Source organism: Rhincodon typus, chromosome 9 (assembly GCF_021869965.1).
Source record: "Rhincodon typus isolate 14 chromosome 9, sRhiTyp1.1, whole genome shotgun sequence".
In the NCBI taxonomy this organism is placed as follows: Eukaryota; Metazoa; Chordata; class Chondrichthyes; order Orectolobiformes; family Rhincodontidae; genus Rhincodon; species Rhincodon typus.
Genome location: NC_063340.1, coordinates 32,791,728 through 32,815,221, shown reverse-complemented (window position 1 = coordinate 32,815,221; position 23,494 = coordinate 32,791,728). Strand labels below are relative to the sequence as shown.

Genomic DNA, 23,494 nt, shown 5'->3' with positions numbered 1-23,494 from the left:
TTCTGAATTGAAATTTTTAGTGTGCACACCTCGTGTTTCATCAGCCTGTCTTTGTCCTCTTGATCCTCCTCCACTGTTAACTATACTTCCAAATTTTGTATCACTTGCAGATTTTAAAATAGTCCCTTTCCTCTTCAACCACTAAGCCCAAGTATTTTAATGTAAATCAGAAACAGCAATGGCCTTAAAACTGAATCCTTTGTAGCTTCATAGTGTACCTCCCTCCAGATCAGTAAAAGCCCTGAACTACAGATTTGTGTTTTCTATTCCTAAACCAATTTATGCAACCCTTCTTTGTTCCATAGCTTCAAATTTGCTAACCAGTCCAGCCTGTAGTATTTTATCAAATGCTTTTTGGAAGTACAATATCGACTGTACTCTCTTCATCATAAAACTTTTCCAAGTTAGGAAAGTTTGATTTGCTGTAAATAAATCTGTGCTTTATCTATTCATGCTTTTCCAAGTAACTACTTATCTGTGTCCTGGATTATGCTCTTAAAAGCTTCTACACCACCAACATTCAGCTGACTGACCTGCAATTTGCCAAGTTTGTCCTTCTCCCCTGTAACATTTTCAATCCTTCAGTTTTTCTCCAAGCGGTGGTAATGTAAGATTGTGGCCATAATTTCTACTCTTAACTCCTCTAGAATACATCTCATCTGGACTGAATGAGTCAAACAATGAAAGACTCATGAGGCCTTCAGAATGAGGAATTAAACCTTAATTAGAACTGAGCTGATCAGGGGTAAAGTTGCATTCATGTGAAGGGTAATAGAGTGTATGGCTCTCCCTAAAAATGCTTTCAAGGCTTTTTCTATCAAAAAATTAAAATTTTGGTTTTTTTTTTAGTTTATGTGGAGCCCAAAGTGGGTAAATTTTAGATTAATGTAGAGATCAACCAGGATCTAATTGCATTACAGAATCGGCATGAGGGCTTTATTAATTTACTTCTGTTCTTGCACAATAAAATTACTTTGCCTTTCTGACTGCTAAGTGTGAATGAGTTCCCTTCCAGTTTTCATACTATGTACCACTTACACTTGAGGAGGACTGAAATATTTTTCACCCTGACCTCATCCCATGCTCCTTATTGCAAATTGTTAAGAATATTGAAGTATTGCAAGCCTGCTTCTTTTCCATCCCCCCCACCCCCCACCAATTTTCCCCCTTTGTCCTCTTCACTAGCAGGTGGCTGCTTTCAACAAATTTGAACAACAGAGTGGGACTTTGAACTTGCATGACTACTAAAAGTTGGCACACCAGTTCACTGTCCCTTCCAATTATCAGATTATTATAATATGAAAAGTAGTTCAACAGGGGACCATGGCATAAGCATAATGTTACAGGAATAGTAATCTAGAGATCCAGCCTTGTGCTTTGGGACACAGGTAACTGCATTGCTATGTGGATTCCTATCTCAACCAATCGTTGTATCAAATTATTACAATGCTGATTAGGAGTAAAACCAAAATAGCCATCTTCCATTTACCAAGGCACTGGAAATGATAATGAACATTCTTCCCAGTTGTCCTGCAAAGTCCTCCCAATGATCTTGGGCTTGCGCCAAAATTTGGGAGAGCTGTCTCATGGGCTAGACAAACAACAGTCTAAGACAAGCATTCTCTCCATCGTAAATTTTAACTAATATTCCAGATGTCTCCGTTTTCATGCCTGGCTGCATCCTGTTCCTTTAGCTGGACAGTTCAACCAGAGGAGCTGGTATAATAGTAGAAGGAAGTTGCCTTGAAATCTTCACATTGACTCAGATCCCATGGATCAGAATGGAAAGTCTCTACTGATTAGACTCAGCCCTAAAACAGAGGGAGATAGTTATGGTTTTGGAGATCAATCATCTAAGTTCAGGACATCACTGCAAGAGCTCAAGGTAGTATCTAATCCCAATCATCTTTATTCACTTCATTAGGACCTATTCATCACGAGGTTTGAAGTGGTAATGTTCACTGAAGGCACAGTTTTCAGTGGTATTTGCGATGACTCAATCTCTAAAGCAATCTATGTACATATTTTTAATACCTAGACAACATTCAGGCTTCCATGAGTGGCATGTGGTGAGTGGCATTTGTCGCACATGGCAATGACCATCTCTATTGAGAGATAATTTAACGTTTCTCCTTGATATTCAACAGCATTAACATCATTCAAAGTCCTGGATGCTACCATTTAACCAGTTGGTCATACCATTTCCTCGGAATCGTAAGATTCTGGACTCCAGTGTACTCCAGGACTTGAACACATGAAACAAGATTGACACTCCAGTGTGATGCTGCATTGTTGGAGATACTGTTTTAAATGTTAAACATCCATGGCAGTATTTCAAAGAGAGCAGGGACGTTAAACCCAGTATTGTGATGAATATTTCCCCCTCTATCACAAAAATAGATTGTCTACTCATTACTGCACTGTCCTTTTGTGGGAGTTTGTTGGGTGCAAATTGGCTACTTTTTTTAAACACTAACTGCACTTGAAAACTTGCTGTATTGGCTGTGAAGAACTGAGATGGCTGATGGTGATGGAAAGCAATATAGGAATGCTAGTCTTTTATTTGAAAAAACTGAACTGGACCAGCTTTTTAAATATTGTGATATAGGAGCAGGTCAGAGACAGGAACATCTCCAACAAGTAATGCATCACCTGGCTCCCCAAAGCCTGTTCACTGTCTACAAGTACAAATCAAGAGTTTAATGAAATATTCTCCAATTGTATGGATGAGTTTGGCTCCAGTAGCACTTGGGCAGTCAAAACCAGGTAGGATAATTTGCATGATTGGTACTCGAAGCACCAAGTTGAATAATTATTCTCTACCACTAACACAGTGAAAGCACAGAGTATTACAGATATGAAGCACAGCAGCAACTCTCCAAAGCGCCTTCTGATGGCACCTTCCAAACTTGCCGTTCTAGGTGGTAGAGAACACAAGGACAACAGATGCATGGGCAGACCATCACCTGCAGGTTCCCTTCCAAACAATAAACAATCTTAACTTAGAACTAATATTAATGTTGTTTCACTTTTGCTGGGTCAGTATCCTGAAACTGCAATCCTAACGCACTGTATGTACCACATGGATTAATTCAAGAACGTGGTTTGCACCACCTTTTCTACAGTAATTGGGGATGAATAGCAAATCCTGGCCTTGCCAATTGTACTCCTGTCCCATGAAATAATAAGTACAAATGTTGACATTTCTGTATTGAATTTTGCATTGGGACAGGGTCCCTGTCCCCTGTTCTCTGGTGTAGTAGTTGTGGCAAGACTACTTGCATTACATCAGCTTGCCCCACAATCATTTTGTATCTGTCACTTAATTAGATTGGGGTCCTGGTGTTGTCTGTAATACTGGTTGTCACTTCTGGAACTGCATGCTGTCCCCTGGCAAAGAGCAATGGAACCCAGATGTAATTAAATCGGGGGTCTTGCCGGTGCCTGCCAGTTATTCCCTGCAATGATGGGGACTAGAATGGATAGGACAAGTGAGGCCAAGAAATGCAAGCTGTCTTGTAGATATGTTGAAGGAGGTTCCAGGTGGGCAAAATGTGTCCAAAAAAGAGGCATCTGATTCCTCTCCACCTGACAACCTGCTGTGGGTCAATTTCCACTGATGGTTGGAGGAGACCTTAACTTGGTATTAATTGTACACTTGAAAGCCTCTAATTGGCCCACAGCCGAGAAGGCCATCTGGTGCTGTGCCTGTCACTGGTAATGTACTTGTGGGAACTGGAAAAGGTGACAGGCATGTACCTCTGTCCTTACTTGCAAACCCTCTTCCAGTGTCACTGTGGGGAAAATGGCCTCACTGCATTTTCTGCTCTCATAGAATATACAGAGTTTGCGTGAAACCTACATGAGAATAGGTACCCTTTTTAATGTAGCACTTAAAAAGCGCAGGTATTATGTTTTTATTTTTTCAAAAAGTCTACATTAGGCAAGCTTTAGCAGTAATGTTGCACCAAATGTTACAACTCTGCTTTTTTTTTTTTGGTTTTTCTTTTAAACTGGCTCTGCGGTCACTTCAAAGTTTAACAGCTTTTTAAATGTATCTTGCATTGATGTTGTTAGCAAAGGCCTTTCTTGCCCATTTCTCGTTGCCCTTGAGAAGGTCATGAGAAGTTGAAATTTGGAAAAGTTGAGATGTGAAAGGGCTACAGCATTGCTTTGTCCCAATGTATGTAATTCAGCAAGGTCACGTTTTGTTGTTAGTAATGTACTTCATCCCACATTACATGCACAAATGCTGAAGCATTGAGGTCACTTTGATTTTATATAAATGCATTGGTGCGCAGTCTCAATAGAAATAGGTAGTAAACAAGAGGAAAACTAACATTTCTAACGACTTGATATGGACAGAAGCGTTTGCCTTCCATTCAAAATCATAAAGTGTTATATAATTCCTTGTCACAAAACATTTTTGGTCTTTTACTTTGGCCACTCTTGCCCTCCGGCAAGTGGTGTTGACAATTTATTTGAAATGCTACAAAGTCACAAAGATAATGGTCTAGGTGATTTAAGGCACTTTTCATTTACTTTGAATAGCATTAGGAGCAAGTATAGCTTCTTCTAGTCAGCCCATTGAGCCTGCTCCACCAAAGTTAGATCATGATGAATCAGTTATCTCAGTGCCACTTTCCGGCATCATCTTGATGTACTTAGTCTTCAGAAACCTTGTTTACTTGAATATGCTCATTAATTAAGTTTCACAGCCCTTTGGGAAAAAGAATTCCAAAGATTCATCACCCTCCAAGTGAACAAATTCCTTTTCATCTCAGGAAAAAGGTCATGTCATTTAAGACTGAGATTGTATCCCCTAGAGTTGCCAACCAGGTTACATCTTACCTACATCCACCCTGTTAAACCCTGTAAGAATTTTTGTAAGTTTCAATTAGGTCACCCTTCATTCTACAAAACTAGGGAATGCGGATCACGTCTCCTCAATCCTTCCCCACAAGATAACCACAACATTCCAGGGACTAATCTGGCAAATTTGATTTGGACTCCATCTGTGGTAAGTATATTCCCTCCTTTAGAAAAGGGGGAGAAAACTGTAAACAATACATCGGGTGAGCTTACAACAAAGCTTTATACATTTTGCAGCAATTGTTACTCCCATACTTGATTCCTGTTGCAGTGGAGGCCTCTTTGCTTGCTGAATCTGCTAGCTTTTCATGACTCATGAACAAGGACACCCAACTTGCACTTTCCAACCACTCCCCATTTTAAAAAAAAATACTTTGCCTTTCTGCTTTTGCCAGCAAAATGAATAGCTTCACACTTTATTTACATAGTATTCCATCTACCATGTTCTAATCCATTCACTTAGCCTGCCTAAGTCAGCTTGAAGTCTTCTTTCATTCCCATCAGTTTAGTGTTATTAGCAGATTTGGAAATATTACAGTGATCCCCGTATCCATATCGTTTAAATAGATGGTGAACGACAGCACCTAGTATTTATCGTTGCAGTACCTGACTGGTGGTAACCTGCCATTCTGAGAATGAGTCCTAATCACCCTGTCGCCACGTCTCCATAATAATAATTAAATCATAATCATTTATCACAATGTATTAAAACAAAGAACTGCAGATGCTGGTGATCTGAAACAAAATAGAAACTGCTGCCAAATCTCAGCAGGTCTGGCAGCATTTGTGGGGAAGAAGCAGGGATAATGTTTCGAGTCTAATGACTCTTCAGAGGGTTTTTGTTCGTGTATCGTTTACCACATTTTGTGCATTTGAATTGGCATTCTTCTTGCTGTCGCTATGATTATTCTGATAGTGCCTTTTTATTATGCATTTTAAACATTATTTTCTATTTTGGCTGTGCTTGACACTTTCTACTTTTCTATTTCCTCTGGTTCTGCTTCTGTCGAATTTAAATTAACTCTCTGGTAAAGACACGGGAGCCTGTGTGGTTTAAACCATCCCAAAAGCGCAACCAAAACTTTGAGAGGATCTGTAACCCATTTCTGCTCAACTGTTTTACTTATTGTGGAGAAATCAGGAAAAATCTTTACTTTTACTTCTTAGATGATTTCAGAAAGTGGCGGTAGCACTGTACCCTTTGGACCCAGTGGAAAAGCACAGAGCACAGGAACAAATCTGGCAGCTTTTGATCCCTTCTCATCAAGTCAAGCTGGCTATAGTGGAAGTCCAGTGTTTGGAAGTTCATTCACCCCAAACAATCAGGTACTGCACATCCGTCAATGCATTTCTTGCCAATACTAACTTCACAAGATTAACACTCTGTGGTTTACTCCAATATGATGAATGAACAAGAGAGCGACTTTGTAGGAAGGCTGTTCTGAATTCAATTTTTGTGTGAATGCTTTGTTATAACCTAAACAGAGACCAAGTATTTGATGAGTCTGGAAATAGACTTGTGAAGAATTACTTCATTTGCTTCAATAAAAGAACTGCAGACTTTTTTCTTCATGAGTTGTTCAGGAATGCTGACACTTCTTTTCACAATGTAAAAATGTAGCTAATAGCAGATTCCTTTTTCCCTCCGTTTGTTGCACAACCACATAAAAATACAGACTCTGCAGGCCCCATTTGCAGCTGAAATATAACAGGCATGTAGAAATATATGGTAGGAGAATCTCTGTCCATAGACAAGAAATGATGCTCACTGTCCCTAGATTAGGGATAGTATCATGCAAAATAATCATTATTCATACATGAAGGAAGCATCGCATGGAATGATTTATATTCTGGGGTTTGGTGGGAGAGGTGGGATTGACATAATATACTGTTCACAATTTCTAACTAGCAACAGTTTTATTAGGTAAAGACCCTTTGTTTAGGAAATCCCAATAACCTGAATCACTCAATTTTTTTCATTATCAGCATGGTAATTTGGATTTTATAGTTTTAGTCTCTCCTTCCTCTCCTGAGGAGACATAAACTGAACTTAAACTGCTGCAACTCCATTTCTAATGTGTATCCATTTTGTTTCCTCTATTATTTTAAATGTTGTACTTGGTGACATACAATTAAAAGATGTTCATTTGATTTTTCTGTATTTACGAAGCAAAATAAACTATCAACAGCAGCTTTGGAAAGCAGTCTTATGTATCTGTGGCAAGAAGTCCGATGAGTCTGTATTTCTACAGTTTCTTTTCTTAGAACTGATGCTGGAGTACAGTTGTACAAGTTGTTGGCGTTCATTTTCCACATGGTGCAAGGCAGTAAATTTTAGTAGGCTATTTGGATGCAGCTGTCAGAACATCAAGCCAATCCTATCCTTGACTGATAATGTGCATGTACAGTTTCACCGGTATTTGCTAGGTATTAGGTAAATGGGATAGGCAAAGGAATGATGGATGAATGTGCATGTGAATGATAAACAAAAAAGTACAAACTCGAATACTTTTCTCTTTTTGAGGGGGGGGGGAAGAAAGAACAAAGGTAGCTTTGAGGTTATTTGCCACAATAATGGAGCCACCAGCTACAGGTAAGGAAGCTGTTTATTCTGTTGATTCAAAGGAATTTATCACTGGGGTTCCACATTGACATTGGCACTTTATTATTCACTTTGCAATATTATTCAAAGAATCTATATTTTACTGGTACTGGCATCTAATTTCCAGAAATAAAATCATACAAAACAGTGGTATCCTTGGGTTGCAGAAACTGGTTTGCTTCAACTTGCTTTCCTGTCTTTCCTTCCATTTTTATTTTCTTGAAGGTAGTCACTGATGTTGCTGTCTTTTTTCCATGCTTTTTTGAAATGGCCATTCTTCTCGTGTGGTGATGAATTCTGGAAGGATATTCAGCGAATCCAATTATATTTTTACCTGACAGCAATTAGCTTGCTCTTCTCACACCTTGTAAAGACCATATCTTTTTATTTTGTTCTAGTTTTGTTTGTGGACTGGATTGGGAAAAGGGACTGTTTTTAAACTCCAGGATTCACGAGGGACTACTGCACTTTTTTGTAACTCAAGTAGCTTGACATCCATTGTAAGCACTGTTTATATAACTGGTGGTACGTGCAATAGATTGTTTGGAATCAAGGGCTATGTACAAACTGAGAGTCAGCTGGCAGCAAGTAGCTGATTGGCATCTAGTCACTAGTTCAAAAGCCAATTAAAAAGGCCTTCTTGCCAACAACTATGTGACTCTTGAGTAGGGCTGTGAACAAGATAGGGTGATACCATTAGGTCTAGCAATTTGGGAGCTGCCTATCTGTTCTGCAGTAAAAACTTCTTTAAACATGAAGAAAACCAGTTTATATTTCCTTCAGTTTCTGTAAGCTATGACTTTTTAAGTAACAAATTGGAGCCCTTTATAAGTATGAGCTAGTCACTCTGCCTCCCACAAATAAGCAAGAGTATCCAGAGAAGGAAGACCAAGAAGCAATGTTCAAATCAATATAAGAACGATTTCAGCAGATCCTGTGAGCAGGGACTGAAGAACTGCTTTCTGAAAGGCCTTCGACCTGCCAACAACTGTGATCGGCTGCCATGTAGCTGAACTGTTGTGGGTGTGAATGCTTTGGGCAGAAACCATCAGATCTCTGGAAAGGAAAGAGCTCTCCTTTCTCTGCAGTAAAAGGAAAATACCTTGAGCCTGAAAGCCAATTTGTTTCCCTTATCAGTACTGGCTTTTAACCAGTAATTCAGAGACCTTTAAAGTATGAACCAGTTGGTCTGTGCTTTCTGTAAGCAAGTGAAAGTACCTGGAGAAGGACGATCGAGGAGTAACAAGTCGAAAGAATTTATCTCTGAACCCTGTGAATAAGGACCATTTGAATTGACTGCCAGTCTTTCCTTCCATCCGTAAAGTCATTTTTGTGTGTGTACGGCAAGTTTTCTAAGGGGGTATAGAGTCTTAACTAGTAAAGTTATAAGTTAGTACTCCATAATTGTTTACCTGCAGCTAGAAATATTTAGTTGTAATAGATAATTCTTGAATACAGAAACATGAACGATGCTTTCTGTCAACCAGGGTCCAAAATTCAAGCAGATCGGGAAATCTGTACTTCTATAAAAATTTGTGAAAACTCTGGGAATAGCAAGGCCTGATTTCCAGCTTATTGCCCCAGTGAGGTGCAATATCTAAAGTTAGGGAGTTGCCAAACAGCAATTCAGGCATGTAGGCACTCAGTCACTGATCCAGGGACCTGACATCGGGAAAGTGTTTGACATAGAAGTGCAATACAGTACTAACATATCTCCCGCAGAGCTATTGTAACCCGCAGTGGTAATGTTCTGAGCCAGGAGGCCCAGCTTCATGTCTCACCTGCTCCAGAACTGTGTAATAACATCACTGAAAAGTTGATTAGAAAGTATGTACAGCTAGTTAAACAAAACTGTTGTTCTGTGAGCTTGTAACAGGTTGGGGGGATGATGATGATGGTGGTGTGTGCATGTATCCTGCCGCACTCCTTCCTGCCATTACCTAACTGTGGTCTGGCTTGCTTCTTGATCCTGGGCCTTCAGCAGGTATCAAGTGGCAACCTCCATAGTTGTGCTGTAGGTCAAAAGAGCTGCTGGCTTCACATTGGCCAACCGCTTTTATTCAGCAAGACTTCAGCCCTCAAGGCTTCACTCCTGACAAAAGACCATCAGTGACCACTTAAATGATTGGCTCCAGATGGCAGGCAAAACCCCAGTGCCTCCATAAAATCTAGTCCATCGTCTTCGAGATTTGAATGGCTCTCAAGCTCTGCACTGTGGTGAGTAATACTACAAGTAGACTAAAAAGCTGTTGACATATTGTTTAACTATAAGTTTATCTTTACTGTACTTCTCTGGCTAAAGGAGTGGTGTGAGAAAGAGGACTCCATTTCGTGGGACACTGGCATCAGGAAGGAATTGTACCATGTGACGGGCTCCACCTGAATCGACCTGAGACCAGTGTCCTTGCGGAAAGGTTACATAAGATGATCAGAAGAATTTTAAATTGGTAAATGGAGGTGGGTTCTTGAGGGATAGTAAGGTAACAGTCAGGAATCCTGCTTCAGATATGGCAGGTAATGGCAAAAAGTGCATTGGTTAAACCAGAAGAGAGAAATAATAAACCGGTGAATAAAGCGTCAGTGTTGAGTGACAAATTTAGTGTATGGCCCAAATCAGTGTTCAATATTCAAATGCACGGAGTATAAGGAATGAAGTAAATGTGCTGCAAGCGGTAATTCAAAATAGAGATTATGATAATAGCCATTAGTGAGACATGGTTGCACAATGGTTGGGACCAGAAACTAAATATACTAGCTCGTGAGGTTTAAGGTAGGGAAATTGGCAGAGGAGGTGCATTAGCCTTACTAATTAGAAACAAAATCACTTCAGTAGTGAGGGAGGATACAGTGAGGAGAATGCATCCATGGAGACCATTATGTGCAGAATTGAGGAACAGTAAAGGATGAAAAAGTGTGATAGATGTTGTGTTTTGACCCCCTGGTAGCAGTTCCGAGGTGCTAGATTGTATAAATGCAGAAATTAGGCAAGTGTTTAACAAAGCCAGTGTAGTAGTATGGGGGGGTGGGAATTTTAACTTTAATATAAGTTGGGAGAGGTAGACCAGCACCTGTCAGAAAAGTAGTGAATTTCTGGAGTGTCTGGAATTTCCTGCAGCAATACATCTGGGTGCAAGAAGAGGACAAGCAAGATTGGATTTAGTGAGTATTGAACTGGATTTAAATGTTCACACATGATTACTAATTATCAATTTGTGATCATAAGATGATCAAGTTCAATGTAGCATTTGAAAGAGAAAAACATGAATCACCTACCACAGTTTTAGATTTAGGTAAGGCTGAGATGAAACACAGACTGTCCACAACAAACTAGGAAAACCTGCTAATGGATAAAACAACAGAAGAAAAGTGGAGAATGTTTAATGAAATATTTAACACAAGACAAACCAGTTTATAACTCCCTGAGAGGAAAAAGCTACTTCAAAGAAAAAACAATCATGGACAACTAAAGAAATAAGTGTCAGCACAAACCTAAAAGAAAGTGCTTCTTAAAATGCAAAAAGCAGCACAGATCCAGCTGAATGGGAAAGATACAAAGTCCAGCAAAGGGCCACAAAGCAGCTTAAAAGAGGTACTTAAAGGGATTATGAAAGGAAAATTGCAAGGGACATGAAAATCAATAAGAAATTTTATAGTTACATTAAGGAAAAGTGAGCGATCAGGGGCAATGTTGGCCCACTAAAGATTGAAAGTAGCGACATCGTCAGTGACTATGGAGAAATGGCAGACATGTTTAAGAGTTTAAAATTGGGCAGGGCCCATGAGGAATTTAAAGAAAGCAAGAAAGAACTCAAACAGAGAATTAGGAGACCATGAAGGTACCATGCAATGACCTTGAAAAGTAAGGTAAGAGAATCCCAAGGCATTCTGTACTACATTAAAAACAAGAGGATGACTAGGGAGAAGTTCGGACTACTTGAGGATAAAGGAGGGAACTTCTGCTTGGAGGCAGAGGGTGAGATCCTAAATGAGTACTTTACATCAGTATTTCACTCTGAAGAAAGATACGGAGAATAGTGAGATTTGTGTGGAGAATGTTCAAATGGTACAGCGTTATGAGATCGAGAGAAGTGGCGTTGGGTCTCTTGAAGAGCATTGAGGTGAATAATTGCCCAGGGTCCAGTGGTATCTACCCCAGATTATGGAACGAGGCAAGAGAGGAGATTGCAAGGGCCTTGACCAAAATCTTTAGTATCCTCATTAGTCTTTGCAGAGGTCCCGGAGGACTGGTGAGTAGCTAATGTCGTTTCTCAGTTCAACAAGGAAACTACAAACCGGTGGCTTTCACATCAGTGGTTGGGAAGCTATTGGAAAGAATTCTATGGGATAAGATTTACGTGCATTTGGAGGAACATGGCCAAATTAGGGACCATCAGCATGGCTTTGTGTGGGACTGTTCACGTCTTAGTAACTTGATTTGAATTTTTCGAGGAGGTGACAAAGATGATCGATGAGGGTAGAGTAGTGGATGTTGTCTATGTGAATTTTAGTGAGATTTACAACATGACCCCTCATAGTAGGCTCATCCAGAAGATTAAGATGCACGGAATCCACAGTGACTTGGCTGCCTGCATATAAATGACTTGGATGAACATGTTGATGGGTGGGTTAGTAAGTTTGTAGATGATACAAAGGTTGGTGGAGTTGTGGATGGTATAGAATATTGTCAAAGGATACAGCGGGATATAGATCAGTAGCCGATATGGGCAGAGAAATGGCAGATAGAGTTTAATCCAGGTATCTTGGGGTTCAAGTCCATAGCTCCCTGAAAGTGGCTACAGTAGTCAATAGGGTGGTAAAGAAAGTATATGGCATGCTTGCCTTTATTGATCAGGGAATTGAGTACAAGAGTCAGGCTGTCATGTTGCAGCTTAAGACTTCGGTTAGGCCGAACTTACAGTATTATATTCAGTTCTGGTCGCCATATTACAAGAAGGATTTTTGGAGGCTTTTGAGAGTTTTCAAGAGGGTGCAAAAAAGATTTACCCGGATTAGATTAGATTAGAGGGTATGAACTATAAGGAGTGGCTAGAAAAACTTGGGTTGTTTTCTCTGGAGCAGCGGAGGCTGAGGGGAGACTTGATAGAAGTCTGTAAAATTGAGATGCATAGATAGGGTTGACAGTCAGAATCTCTTTTTTTTTTTTTCCCCCCCAAGAGTTGAAATGTCTAAAATTGGGGGTCATACATTTTAAGGTGAGAGGGGAAAAGTTATTTACAGAGTGGTAGGTGTCTGGAATGTGCTGCCAGGGGTAGTGGTGGATGCAGCAATGATAGGGGCATTTAAGACTTTTAGATAAGCACATGAATATGCGAAGAATGGACAGATATGGACCAAGGGTAGGCAGAAGGGATTAATTTCATTTGACATCGCATTTGGCACAGCATTGTAGGCTGGCTGGCATGTTCCTGGGCTGTATTATTCTATGTTCTGTGTTGAATAATTACTTTGCCTCAGTAGAAAAGTAGGATAGCTGGCTGGAAGTTCTGAGGATGTTAATAGTGGATTGGGACAGGGACCGAATAAAATTAAAATGAGTAAGACATTGGCATTGAAGAAATTAATGAAACTTAAGAATGATAAATCCCCAGGACCTGTTTGTTTGTTTGTTTCCATCTGAGAGTATTAAAGGAAGTACAGAAGTGCATTGTAGACAACCTAACTATAACCTTTTCAGAATTTCCTAGGTATAGGAGTTGTCCCTCTGAATCTGAAGATTGCATACGTCGCTCTGCTTGTTAAGAAGGCTGAAAGTTGAAAACCAGGGAATAACAGATCAGTTAGTTTAACATCTGAAGTGTGGAAATTGTTAGTCTCTAATAAAGGATGAGGTAATTAAACACCTTGCAATTTTCAGTGAATGAGAGAGATCCAGCATGGATACATGAGAGTTTGCCTGACCAACCTCATTGAATTTTTTGAAGAGGTGATGGAGTTGGTAGACAGGGAAGTGTTGTTGTTTGGATGTTGTTTATATGGACTTCTAGAAGGCATTTGAATAAGTACCACATAAATGATTCTTAAGTAAGGTAGAAACCCATGGAATTGAGGGCAAATTGCAGTCATGGTTGGGAAATTGAGTGGCAAGTGACAGAAAGTAGGAATAGTGGGTAGCTACCCAAATTACCCAAGGCTGTGACCATTGGTGTCCCTCAAAAACCTGTGTTAGGGCCTCTATTATTCACATTATTTATGAACAACTCGGATAATGGCATAGAAAGTCATATATCTAAATTTGCTGACAACACAAACTTAGTTGGCAGTGTAAACAGTGTACGTGATGGTATAAAATTACAAAGGGACGTTGATAGACTAGGCAAATGGGCAAAACTGTGGCAGATAAAGTGCCATGTAGGCAAATGTGAGGTCATCCATTTTGGACTGAAAAGAATAGATCAGGGTACTTTCTGGATGGTTTTCAGTTCAATATGGTGGACGCCCAAAGAGTCTTGGGGGTTCAGATGCATAGATCTTTAAAAATGTCATGAATGGCATTTAAAGGGCAGCACTGCTGCCTCACAGTGCCACGGACCTGGGTTCGATTCCACCCTCGGGCGACTGTCTGTGTAGAGTTTGCCCATTCTCCTTGTGTCAGCATGGCTTTCTGCCAGGTGGTCTGGTTTCCTCCGTCAGTTCAAAGCTGTGCAGGTTAGGTGGATTGGCCATGCTAAATTGCCCATTGTGTCCAGGGTGTGTCGGTTAGATGGATTAGCCATGGGAAATGTAGGGTTACAGGGATAGGGTAGGGGGAGGAGCCTGGGTGGGATGCTTCTCGGAGAGTTGGTGTGGACTTGTTGGGCCAAATGGCTTGTTTCCACACTGGAGGGATTCTATGATCTCATTAATGTCGAGGTGCCAGTGTTGGACTGGGGTGGACAAGATCAGAAATCACACAATACCGTGTTATGGTCCAACAGGTTGATTTGAAAACGCAAGCTTTCTGAGCCTTACTCCTCCTTCAGGTGTTAGTGAGAGTAGTAGTATCAGCCAGTTTATAAGTAAAAGATCAAAGGGTCACACCACTGATGAGGATGTACTAAACAAACCTAAGATGTTCATAGAATCCCTGTAGTGTGGAAACAGGCTCTTCGGCCCAACAAGTCCATGCCGACATTCAGAGCATCCCACCCAGACCCATTCCCCTGTAACCCACCTAATCTACACATCCCTGAACACAACAGGCAATTTAGCGTGACCAATCCACCTAGCCAGCACATCTTTGGACTGTAGGAGGAAACTAGAGCGCCCAGAAGAAACTCATGCAGACATGGGGAGAACGTGCAAACTCCATGCCGTCGCCCGAGGCTGGAATTGAACCAGGTCCCTGGTGCTGTGAGGCAGCAGTGCTAACCACTGAGCCACCATGAAGTAAAGACTTTACACTTCTGAGGTTTGTTTAGTACATCCTCATCGGTGATGTGAAGCTTTGATGTTTTTCCTATAAATTGTGTCGGATACTACCTCTCTCATTAACACCTGAAGGAGCAGTAAGGCTGAGAAAGCTTGTGTTTCAAATAAACCTATTGGATTATAACACGGTATTGTGATTTCTGACCATGATCTCATTGGTGGATATGACTCAAGATGCTGAATATTATACTGCTACTCCTATGTTCCTATGATGGATGAATTCTATGGTTGTTGACAGTACCTGTTTAAATTACCTGTGGAAAGATTGAAGGACTCCTGTTCCTCTTTGCTGCAATTTTACTAAGTATCATTTACAGAATGTCACGTTGCAACTTCTTCCGTCTGAAATTACAGAAAATTAGTGAGTTATTTTAGGTTCGTTTCAATTAATACTTGATATTGAGTGCCTATATTGTGCCTTTCTTTTTAGTTTTTAAGTCAGCAGTAACTAGCGTGCTGAACATCCAGCAGCTGTACTTTTATTCAGTTACTAATTGGAAATTCAAAAGCATCATTCTTCGTACAAGCTCAGCCTTCATCGTGCCAGGATATTGTTAGCATTCCACCTTCCTCTTTTAGCATTTAGAACTTAATGTTTGCTTCTTACAATGAGTACAGTTTTATTTTTCTATTTTTAAATTTAATGGCCTGAATTTTACTCCTGCTGAATAAATGGCACCAGGCTATGGACTTTCTATTGAATTTTAGAGAGCCACATAACATGGTGCCCTGTATGGGGGTCCTCGGATCTGTGTGAACAGAGGAAGCAATTGTGTTTCTCTTTAAGCAATCAGAAGAATTATTAATGAGCTGTGCAAGTTCTGTACCAAGCAATGCCAGTTAGAATGTTTTCAATGCTAAATCGGGTGCAGAAATTGAAATAGAGGCAAATGGTGAGCAACAATTATTTAATTGTTTCCTCCAAGAAGAATTAAATTCTAAAGAAATGAGACTTCACAACAGTACATGTTAATTGTCAGTGCTGATATTGGTTATTTGACAGTAATTAAGACTTGCAATGCAGTTAAAAACGCATTTTAATTTGCTTTGAATTTTTCTGGTATGGTTACTGGGCTGGTATCACAATTTCATTCCCTTGGATAGCTTTCAAAAGCAAGCCCAGTGGCATCTTATTGTTGTAGCAACGCTTGTGGTGGATCAGGAAACGAACAAACCCCAATTGTTGTAGGTGATTTTAGGAATATATAGCACATGACTGCATCAAGCTTGACTGTTAACAAGATAGTTTCTGGGCAATCTGCTTTCTTGGGAATTCTTCGTTGAGCGAATTTATCCTTGGCCTTTTCTTCTTTTAACTGGTGTCCTCTACTAAGCTTTCTGGAATCTAATCTAATTAGTCCAAAGTGGCTATTTTACCTGGACCATGGAAGGCTGAGGGATGACCTCTATAGAGGTTTGTAAAATCATGAGGGGCATGGATAGGATGAATAGCCAAGGCCTTTTCCCCGGGGTAGGGGACCTCCAAAGACGGCGTAGATTTAAGGTGCGAGGGGAAGGATTTAAAGACATGAAGCCCAACTTTTTCACACAGAGTGTGGTGCATGTACAGAATGAGCTGCCAGAGGAAGTCGTGGAGGCTGGTACAATTACATCATTTTAAAAGACATTTGGATGGGTAGATGAATAGGAAGGGTTAGAGGGTTATGGGCCAAATGCTAGCAAATGGGAATAAATGTATTTAGGATATCTGGTCGACATGGACGAGTTGGACCGAAGGGTCTGTTTCCATGCTGTACAGGTCTGTGACTCTGCGACTCTTGGTAGGTGAAGCACAACAACTGGTCTTGCCTTATTGTGGAAAGATTTGGAAATTTTGTTTTTTTTTATGGCATTTGGTCTTGAAGCATTTGTTGCCCATCTCTAATTGCTCTCGGAGGTGGTAGTACACTGCTTTTGTGAACCACAGCAGTCAAATTAGTTTGACTTTTTTCAGTAGTGGTTTGATAGGTCATTTCAGAGGACAGTTGAGTCAACTATATTGTGTGTCACTGAGGATAGGGAATTCCCTTCCTTTTAAAGTGTGTTTTTTACAGAAATTAACAGATTCTTGGTTGCCATTTACTGGGACTACCTTTACAAATCCAGATTTATGAACTAAATTTATCAACTAATTGAGTTGAAGTTCCATTTTCTACTGTGGTGGGAGTTGAAGCACTGTCCCCAGAGCGCAGGCCTTGTGTCTCAGAGTTATCGGACCTATGACATTACCATAATGCCCCTGTTTCCTCATAAACTTGACACACACTTTCTCTAAAACTTGGCTTCAAACTCTCGGACCTCTGTGGATGTGAAGACCACATTTCTGCATTAAACTAATTAGGAGTTTATAATCTTCTGTTGTTTTTAGTCCTGTGAACTATGGAAAAGATGTGGTAAAATCTGGATCTTCTCTTGGGCCTGACTTCAAACTTCTAAATTGCTTCTGTCACTAAAATGTTTGTTCTGTACCATGCTGGTGCTACTGTAAGACCAAAGTTCTATCTCTAGATAATCAAAGAACAGCATTTTAAGGTTTTTTTTTTAATCAATTTGTAGCACTTCCTCCACTACTGCTGTGATTGAGAGACTTCTGTCTCCTGCTGAGCCAAGAGTGGAAGTCATAAATGCTTGAAATGTGGAGTTAGTGGCGCAGCTGAAAACGTGTGAGTTTTCAGCGCTGTAAGACAGCCAATTAGAAAAGAAGTTACTGAAGGAAACAACAAGGAAGATGTCTTTTTAAAAAGCCACAACTTTGTATGTCAAAATGGCTGTTGTGTACATGAAAGAGAGAGAATTGGAATAGCAACAGAAGTAATTAAATTCCTGAGTATGTAAGAGTTGAAACTTTGCTAGTTCACCAGAAACTGAGCTGAAGAAGGAAAACCATGGATCATGTACTGATAGCAACAGGACTTCACTTGGATCCTGACAAGGTCAAAGCTGTAACAATGATGCAGTGACCAGCAGATGTGAGAGCAATGCAACAATTTGTTTGATTCATGAACTGTTATGCAAATTTCTTGCTTAATTTGTCTTCAGGATGTGAACATTTATGTAGATTCACTGCTAAAAATATGTTATTAACTCTGAGGCTCAAAACAAGAAGCAGCTTCCAGTGCTGAGTTACTGGAATGTGAATGATGAAACTCCTTGAAGTGTTATGCTAATGAGAGGTTTTGGAGCAACCCTTTTGCAGCAGAAACCACTTGTTGTATTTGCATCTAGGTTGCTAATACAGCAATCTTTTTATTAACACATCTGTTGTTATGATATTCTAGACATTGTGATGATTACCAGCCATCCACAATTAATGAGTGAAGAATTCAGGTGTTGTATAAAAGATTGAGAAATTCACCAGTGGAAATAATTTCATCTACCCCCACAGTCAAACGGAAAGGCTGAAGCGGCAGTGAAAATCACCAAAGATGTTGTTAAGAAATCAAATTCGGCACAAGCAATCCTTGAGTTGAGAAATATATCTACTGAAAGCATGGAAAATAGTTCTCTGTAAAGACCAGTGTCACATTCCACCAAGCTACTCTGCCAATAATAAAAAAAATCACTGAAGCCAGAAGTATCCTTGGTGGGAGGTTTGCTAGAGCTCTTTGGGAAGGTTTAAACTAGTTTGGCAGGGAGGGGGTTGGGAACCGGAGCTACAGATCAGCGGATGGGGTAGCCAGTTTACAGGCAGCTAGAGCAAGCAGGGAATTTGTGAAGAGGGATAATCAGTTGATAGGGCAAATTGGCAGTCAGTGTGACGGGTTGAGGTGTGTCTATTTTAATGCAAGAAGTGTCAGGAATAAGGGTGATGAACTAAGAGCATGGATCAGTACTTGGAACTACGATGTTGTGGCCATTATGGAGACTTGGATAACACGGGCAGGAATGGTTATTGGATGTTCAGGGGTATAGATGTTCCAAAAGAAATAGGGAAGGGGAAAGAGGTGTGGGAGTGGCATTGCGAATCAGGGATGGTATCACAGCTGCAGAAAGGGAGGTTGTGGAGGAGGGTTTGTCTACTGGGTGAGTATGGGTGGAAGCCAGAAACAGGAAAGGAGTAGTCACTTTATTGGGAGTTTTCTGTAGACCCCACCAAAGGCAACAGACACTGAGGAACAGATTAGGAGACAGATTTTTGAAAGGTGCAGAAGTAATAGGGTTGTTGTCGTAGGTGACTTCAACGTCTCTGATATCGACTGGAACCTCCCAAGTATAAATAGTTTGGATGGAGCAGATTTTGTCAGGTGTGTCCAGGAAGGATTTCTGACTAAATATGTAGAAAGGCTGACTAGAGGGGGGACCATATTGGATTTAGTACTTGGCAACGAACCAGGCCAGGTGTCTGATCTTTCAATGGAAGAGCATTTCAGTGATAGTGATCATAACTTCCTGACCTTTCCCATATCATCTGCTCCTACCCCTCTCCATGACTATAGTAAAGTATTTAATTGGGGTGGGGGTGGGGTGGGAATTACATTGCTATTAGGCAAGAACTGCGGAGCATAATTTGGGACCAGATATTCTCCGGGCAATGCATGATAGAAATGTGGAGGTTGTTTAGGGAGCAGTTGTTACAAGTACTGGATAGGTTTGTCCCACTGAGGCAAGGAAAGAATGATAAAGTAAAGGAACCTTGGATGACAAGACATGTAGAACACCTAGTCAAGAGGAAGAAGGAAGCTTACTTAAAGTTGAGAAAGCAAGGATCAGACAGGGCTTTCGAGGTCTACAAGGTAGCCAGAAGGAACTGAGGAATGGACTTGGGAGAGCTAGAAGGAGATGTGAGAAAACCTTGGCGAGTAGGATCAAGAAAAACCCCAAGGTGTTCTATGCATATGTGAGGAACAAGAGGATGGCCAGAGTGAGGGTAGGGCCAATTGGGTATAGTGGAAGGAACTTGTGTGTGGAGTCAGAGGAGGTAGGGAAGGTCCTTAATGAATACTTTGGTGAATACTGAAGCAGTGAGAGGGACCTTGACGTTTGTGAGGATAGCATGAAACAGGCAGATATGCTTGAACAGGTTGAGGTTAGGAAGGAGGATGTGCTGGAAACTTTGAAAAACATGAGGATAGTTAAGTACCCTGGGCCAGACGGGATATACCCAAGGCTACTATAGGAAGCAAGGGAAGAGATTGCTGCTCCTTTGACAATGATCTTTGCATCCTCACTGTCCGCTGGAGTAGTACCAGATGATTGGAGTGTGGCAAATCTCATTCCCTTGTTCAAGAAAGGAAATAGGGATAATCCTGGGAATTACAGACTAGTCAGTCTTTCTTCTGTGGTGGGCAAGTTATTGGAGAGGATTCTGAGAGATTATTTATGATTATTTGGAAAAGCACAGTTTGATTAGAAATAGTCAGCATGCCTTTGTGAGGGGCAGGTCATGCCTTACAAGCCTTATTGAATTCTTTTGAGCATGTGACAAAACACGTTGATGAAGGCAGAGCATTGGATGTGATGTGTATGGATTTTAGTGAGGCATTTGATAAGGTTCCACATGGTAGGCTCATTCAGAAACCAAGGAGGCATGGGATTCAGGGAAATGTGACTGTCTGGATACAAAACTGGCTGTTCAGTAGAAGACAGTGGGTGGTAGCGGACGGAAAGTATTCAGCCTGGAGCTCGGTGACCAGTGGTGTTCCGTAGGGATCTGTTCTCGGACCTCTGCTCTGTGATCTTTTATAAATGACTTGGATGAGGAAGTGGAAGGGTGGATTAGTAAGTTTGCCGATGACAAAGGTTGGTGGAGTTGTGGACAGCGTGGAGGGCTGTTGTAGGTTGCAATGGGACATTTGACAGGATGCAGAGCTGGGCAAAGAAAAATTCAACCCAAAATTCTAAAATTCATTTTAGAAGGTTGAATTTGAATGCAGAATACAGGGTTAATGGCAAGATTCTTGGCAGTGTGGAGGAACAGAGGGATCTTGAGGTCCACGTCCATAGTTACTACCCAAGTTGATAGGGTGGTAAAGAAGGCATATGGTGTGTTGACTTTGATTGGCAGGGGAATTGAGTTTAAGAGCCGTGAGGTTATGCTGCAGCTCTATAAAACCCTGGTTAGACCACACTTGGAATATTGTGTTCAGTTCTGGTCACCTCCATTATGGGAAGGATGTGGAAGCTTTAGAGAGGGTGCAGATCAGAGGAGATTTACCAGGATGCTGCCTGGACTGGAGGTCTTTTTCATTGGAGCAAAGAAGGACGAGAGGTGACTTGTACAAGATGAGAGGCAGAGATTGAGTGGATAGTCAGAGATTTCTTCCCAGGGTGGAAATGACTATTACGAGGGGACATAATTTTAAGGTGATTGGAGGAAGGTATAGGGGAGATGTCAGAGGTAGGTTCTTTACATAGAGTGGTGGGCGTGTGGAATGCGCTGCCGGCTGTGGTAGTGGAGTCAGATACTTTAGAGACTTTTAAGCGACTCTTGGGCACATGGATGATAGTAGAATGTAAGGTACGCAGGGTAGTTTGATCTTAGTAGGATAATAGGTCGGCACAACATCGTGGGCCAAGGACCTGTACTGTTCCCTGTTCCCTGTTCCTCAGCCAAATTTCATTTCAGTAATGATCCCAGGTCATTGCCTGATCTGAGTATTGGAAAGCCAGTCAGAATGCAAACCTTCACTGTTCTCAACAAAAGTCACCTCGCCTGTGCAAAGGAGTTGTCACCTCAATTGTACAGAATAATATGAGCAACTAGATACATAATTGCAACTGCAAGCATCTAATACAACTAGAGAAGTTGTGATTCACTACATAGAAAGATGTGGCCTCATCACCTGCACAGAGTGCAGAATGACCACCAATCTCATGGGTCCCCTGTTCCCCAGCAGCAACAATTACCAGAGCAACAGCACCTGTTATGGGAGTGATACAGTCTCCTGGGAAGGAACATGACCCTAGGGGTGAAAACAGAAGTTGTGGGAAAAGCTCAGCAGTTCTGGCAGCATCTGTGAAGAAAAAAATCAGACCTGCGGAACTTTTCCAGCAACTTCTGTTTCTGTTCCTGATTTACAGCATCCGCAGTTCTTTCAGTTTTTGACCCTAGGAGTGAGCAGGTACTAACAGCCAACAACTGCGCACATCTGTATCATTTGGAAACCTGCATTATTCTAAGATTATATATGCAGTGCTTATGCAGAGACTGATAAGTGGAACTGATGGCAGTCAATACACTTTTTAAAAAAAAAAAGTTGTGAATGAGTGATTTTCTTTGTGTGTATTGGGTAACTTACAAAACTTGTAAATAGTGCATGGATTTTTTTTTTGTTTAGAGCATGCAATTGCACCTTCAGGTTACTGGTGGCATGCAATCGTCATGCGACCTTTACCTTTGTAAGTACCTTTTGTGTTCATTCTGTGCAAGCGTTTAAACAAATCACTTGAAACAGATTATCCGGCCATTATTATATTGCAATTTGTGGGAGTTTTGAGTCAAATATACTGCTACGTTCCTTGTATTACAAAGGTACAAAGTAATTCACTGCTATCAAGTGCTTTGTAATAACAAATGGTTGAGAATAAATCCCAACATTTTTTCTACATATTTCAAAGGCAAGTGTCTTGGTGCAATACTATCAAACACTTTTTCTAAACCGGTGAGACAGTTGGGATTGAACGTCCTAATTTCAAAAATACCCATCTTCCAGGTATGCCTCTTCTCCCTGGGATTTCCGTTTTAAGTTTTTGGCTTTTTCACCTTGATAGCTCTCTATTTCACTCCCAGAGCTCGCAAGAGCTTCAGAATCTCTGTGCTCCATTTTGGTTACAGTTCTCTTTTTCCAACGCTTCCAACTTCCTTCTGCCCTGTTGGTTTTGCTTTCAATATATTGGACTCATTTTCACACCTATTTACATCTCTATATCTCCCTTGGAGGACTTCCTTTGTCTTTTGCTCTGGCCATCTGCTCCTCCGACCACCACCAACCTCTTCCAGCACAATACTATATTAATAGTGTAAAAAGGCATGATTTTCCAGCCCACTTTCATTCTGAAGAAGACACATTGCGCTTGAGACATAGATTTTGTTTCTAACATAAAATTATAGTTTTGACTTGTGCTGGCAGTTTAAGTTGAGTGAATTGGAAAAGGAGATATTCCATGTCATTTTTTTTTTTTAAATATAAAAAGCAGTTTCATCCTGGAGGGGTCCGTTACTACTCTTACCCTTAAGTTTCTAATTTATAGGCACAAGAAAAGGATTTGAGAGTAACTCTACTTTCTATTTTCTAATCTCCAGTTTATAGAAAATGGCCCAAGAGTAAGCTTTTGGGTATGGCAGGGTTAATCGGGCATGAGGAATATCCTCTGGTATGTGGCTAGTCGCGGGCACTCTACATGACCTTGACGAGAACATAGGAAGTGTCAAAGACTGCAGAAATGTGGGATTTTAGCTTTGGAGCTTGACTTATGGCCTGGATTAGTGTAGTTTATCCATGGGAGCAAAGAACTAGCGAGGTGATCGCACTGCAGGATAGACATGTCCATACACGTATGACCACCTGGCATTCAGAACCAGGCAGGTAGCGCAGAGTCCCTTAAGACAGTTTTTCTCATTAATTGGTTTTCCGTTCTGGAAGCTGGTGAGGG

General features: G+C 40.8%; 1 protein-coding gene across 2 annotated transcripts in view; it reads left to right on the top strand.

Annotated features, from left to right (window-relative positions):
• The window catches only part of snx9b (sorting nexin 9b), a 209,218-nt gene that overhangs the window by 93,397 nt on the left and 92,327 nt on the right, over positions 1 to 23,494 (top strand). For both annotated transcript variants that reach the window (XM_048601167.1, XM_048601168.1), the window contains one exon: positions 6,040 to 6,198. In XM_048601167.1, the coding sequence (XP_048457124.1) occupies positions 6,040 to 6,198 (159 nt within the window). The remainder of the gene's footprint in view (positions 1 to 6,039; positions 6,199 to 23,494) is intronic.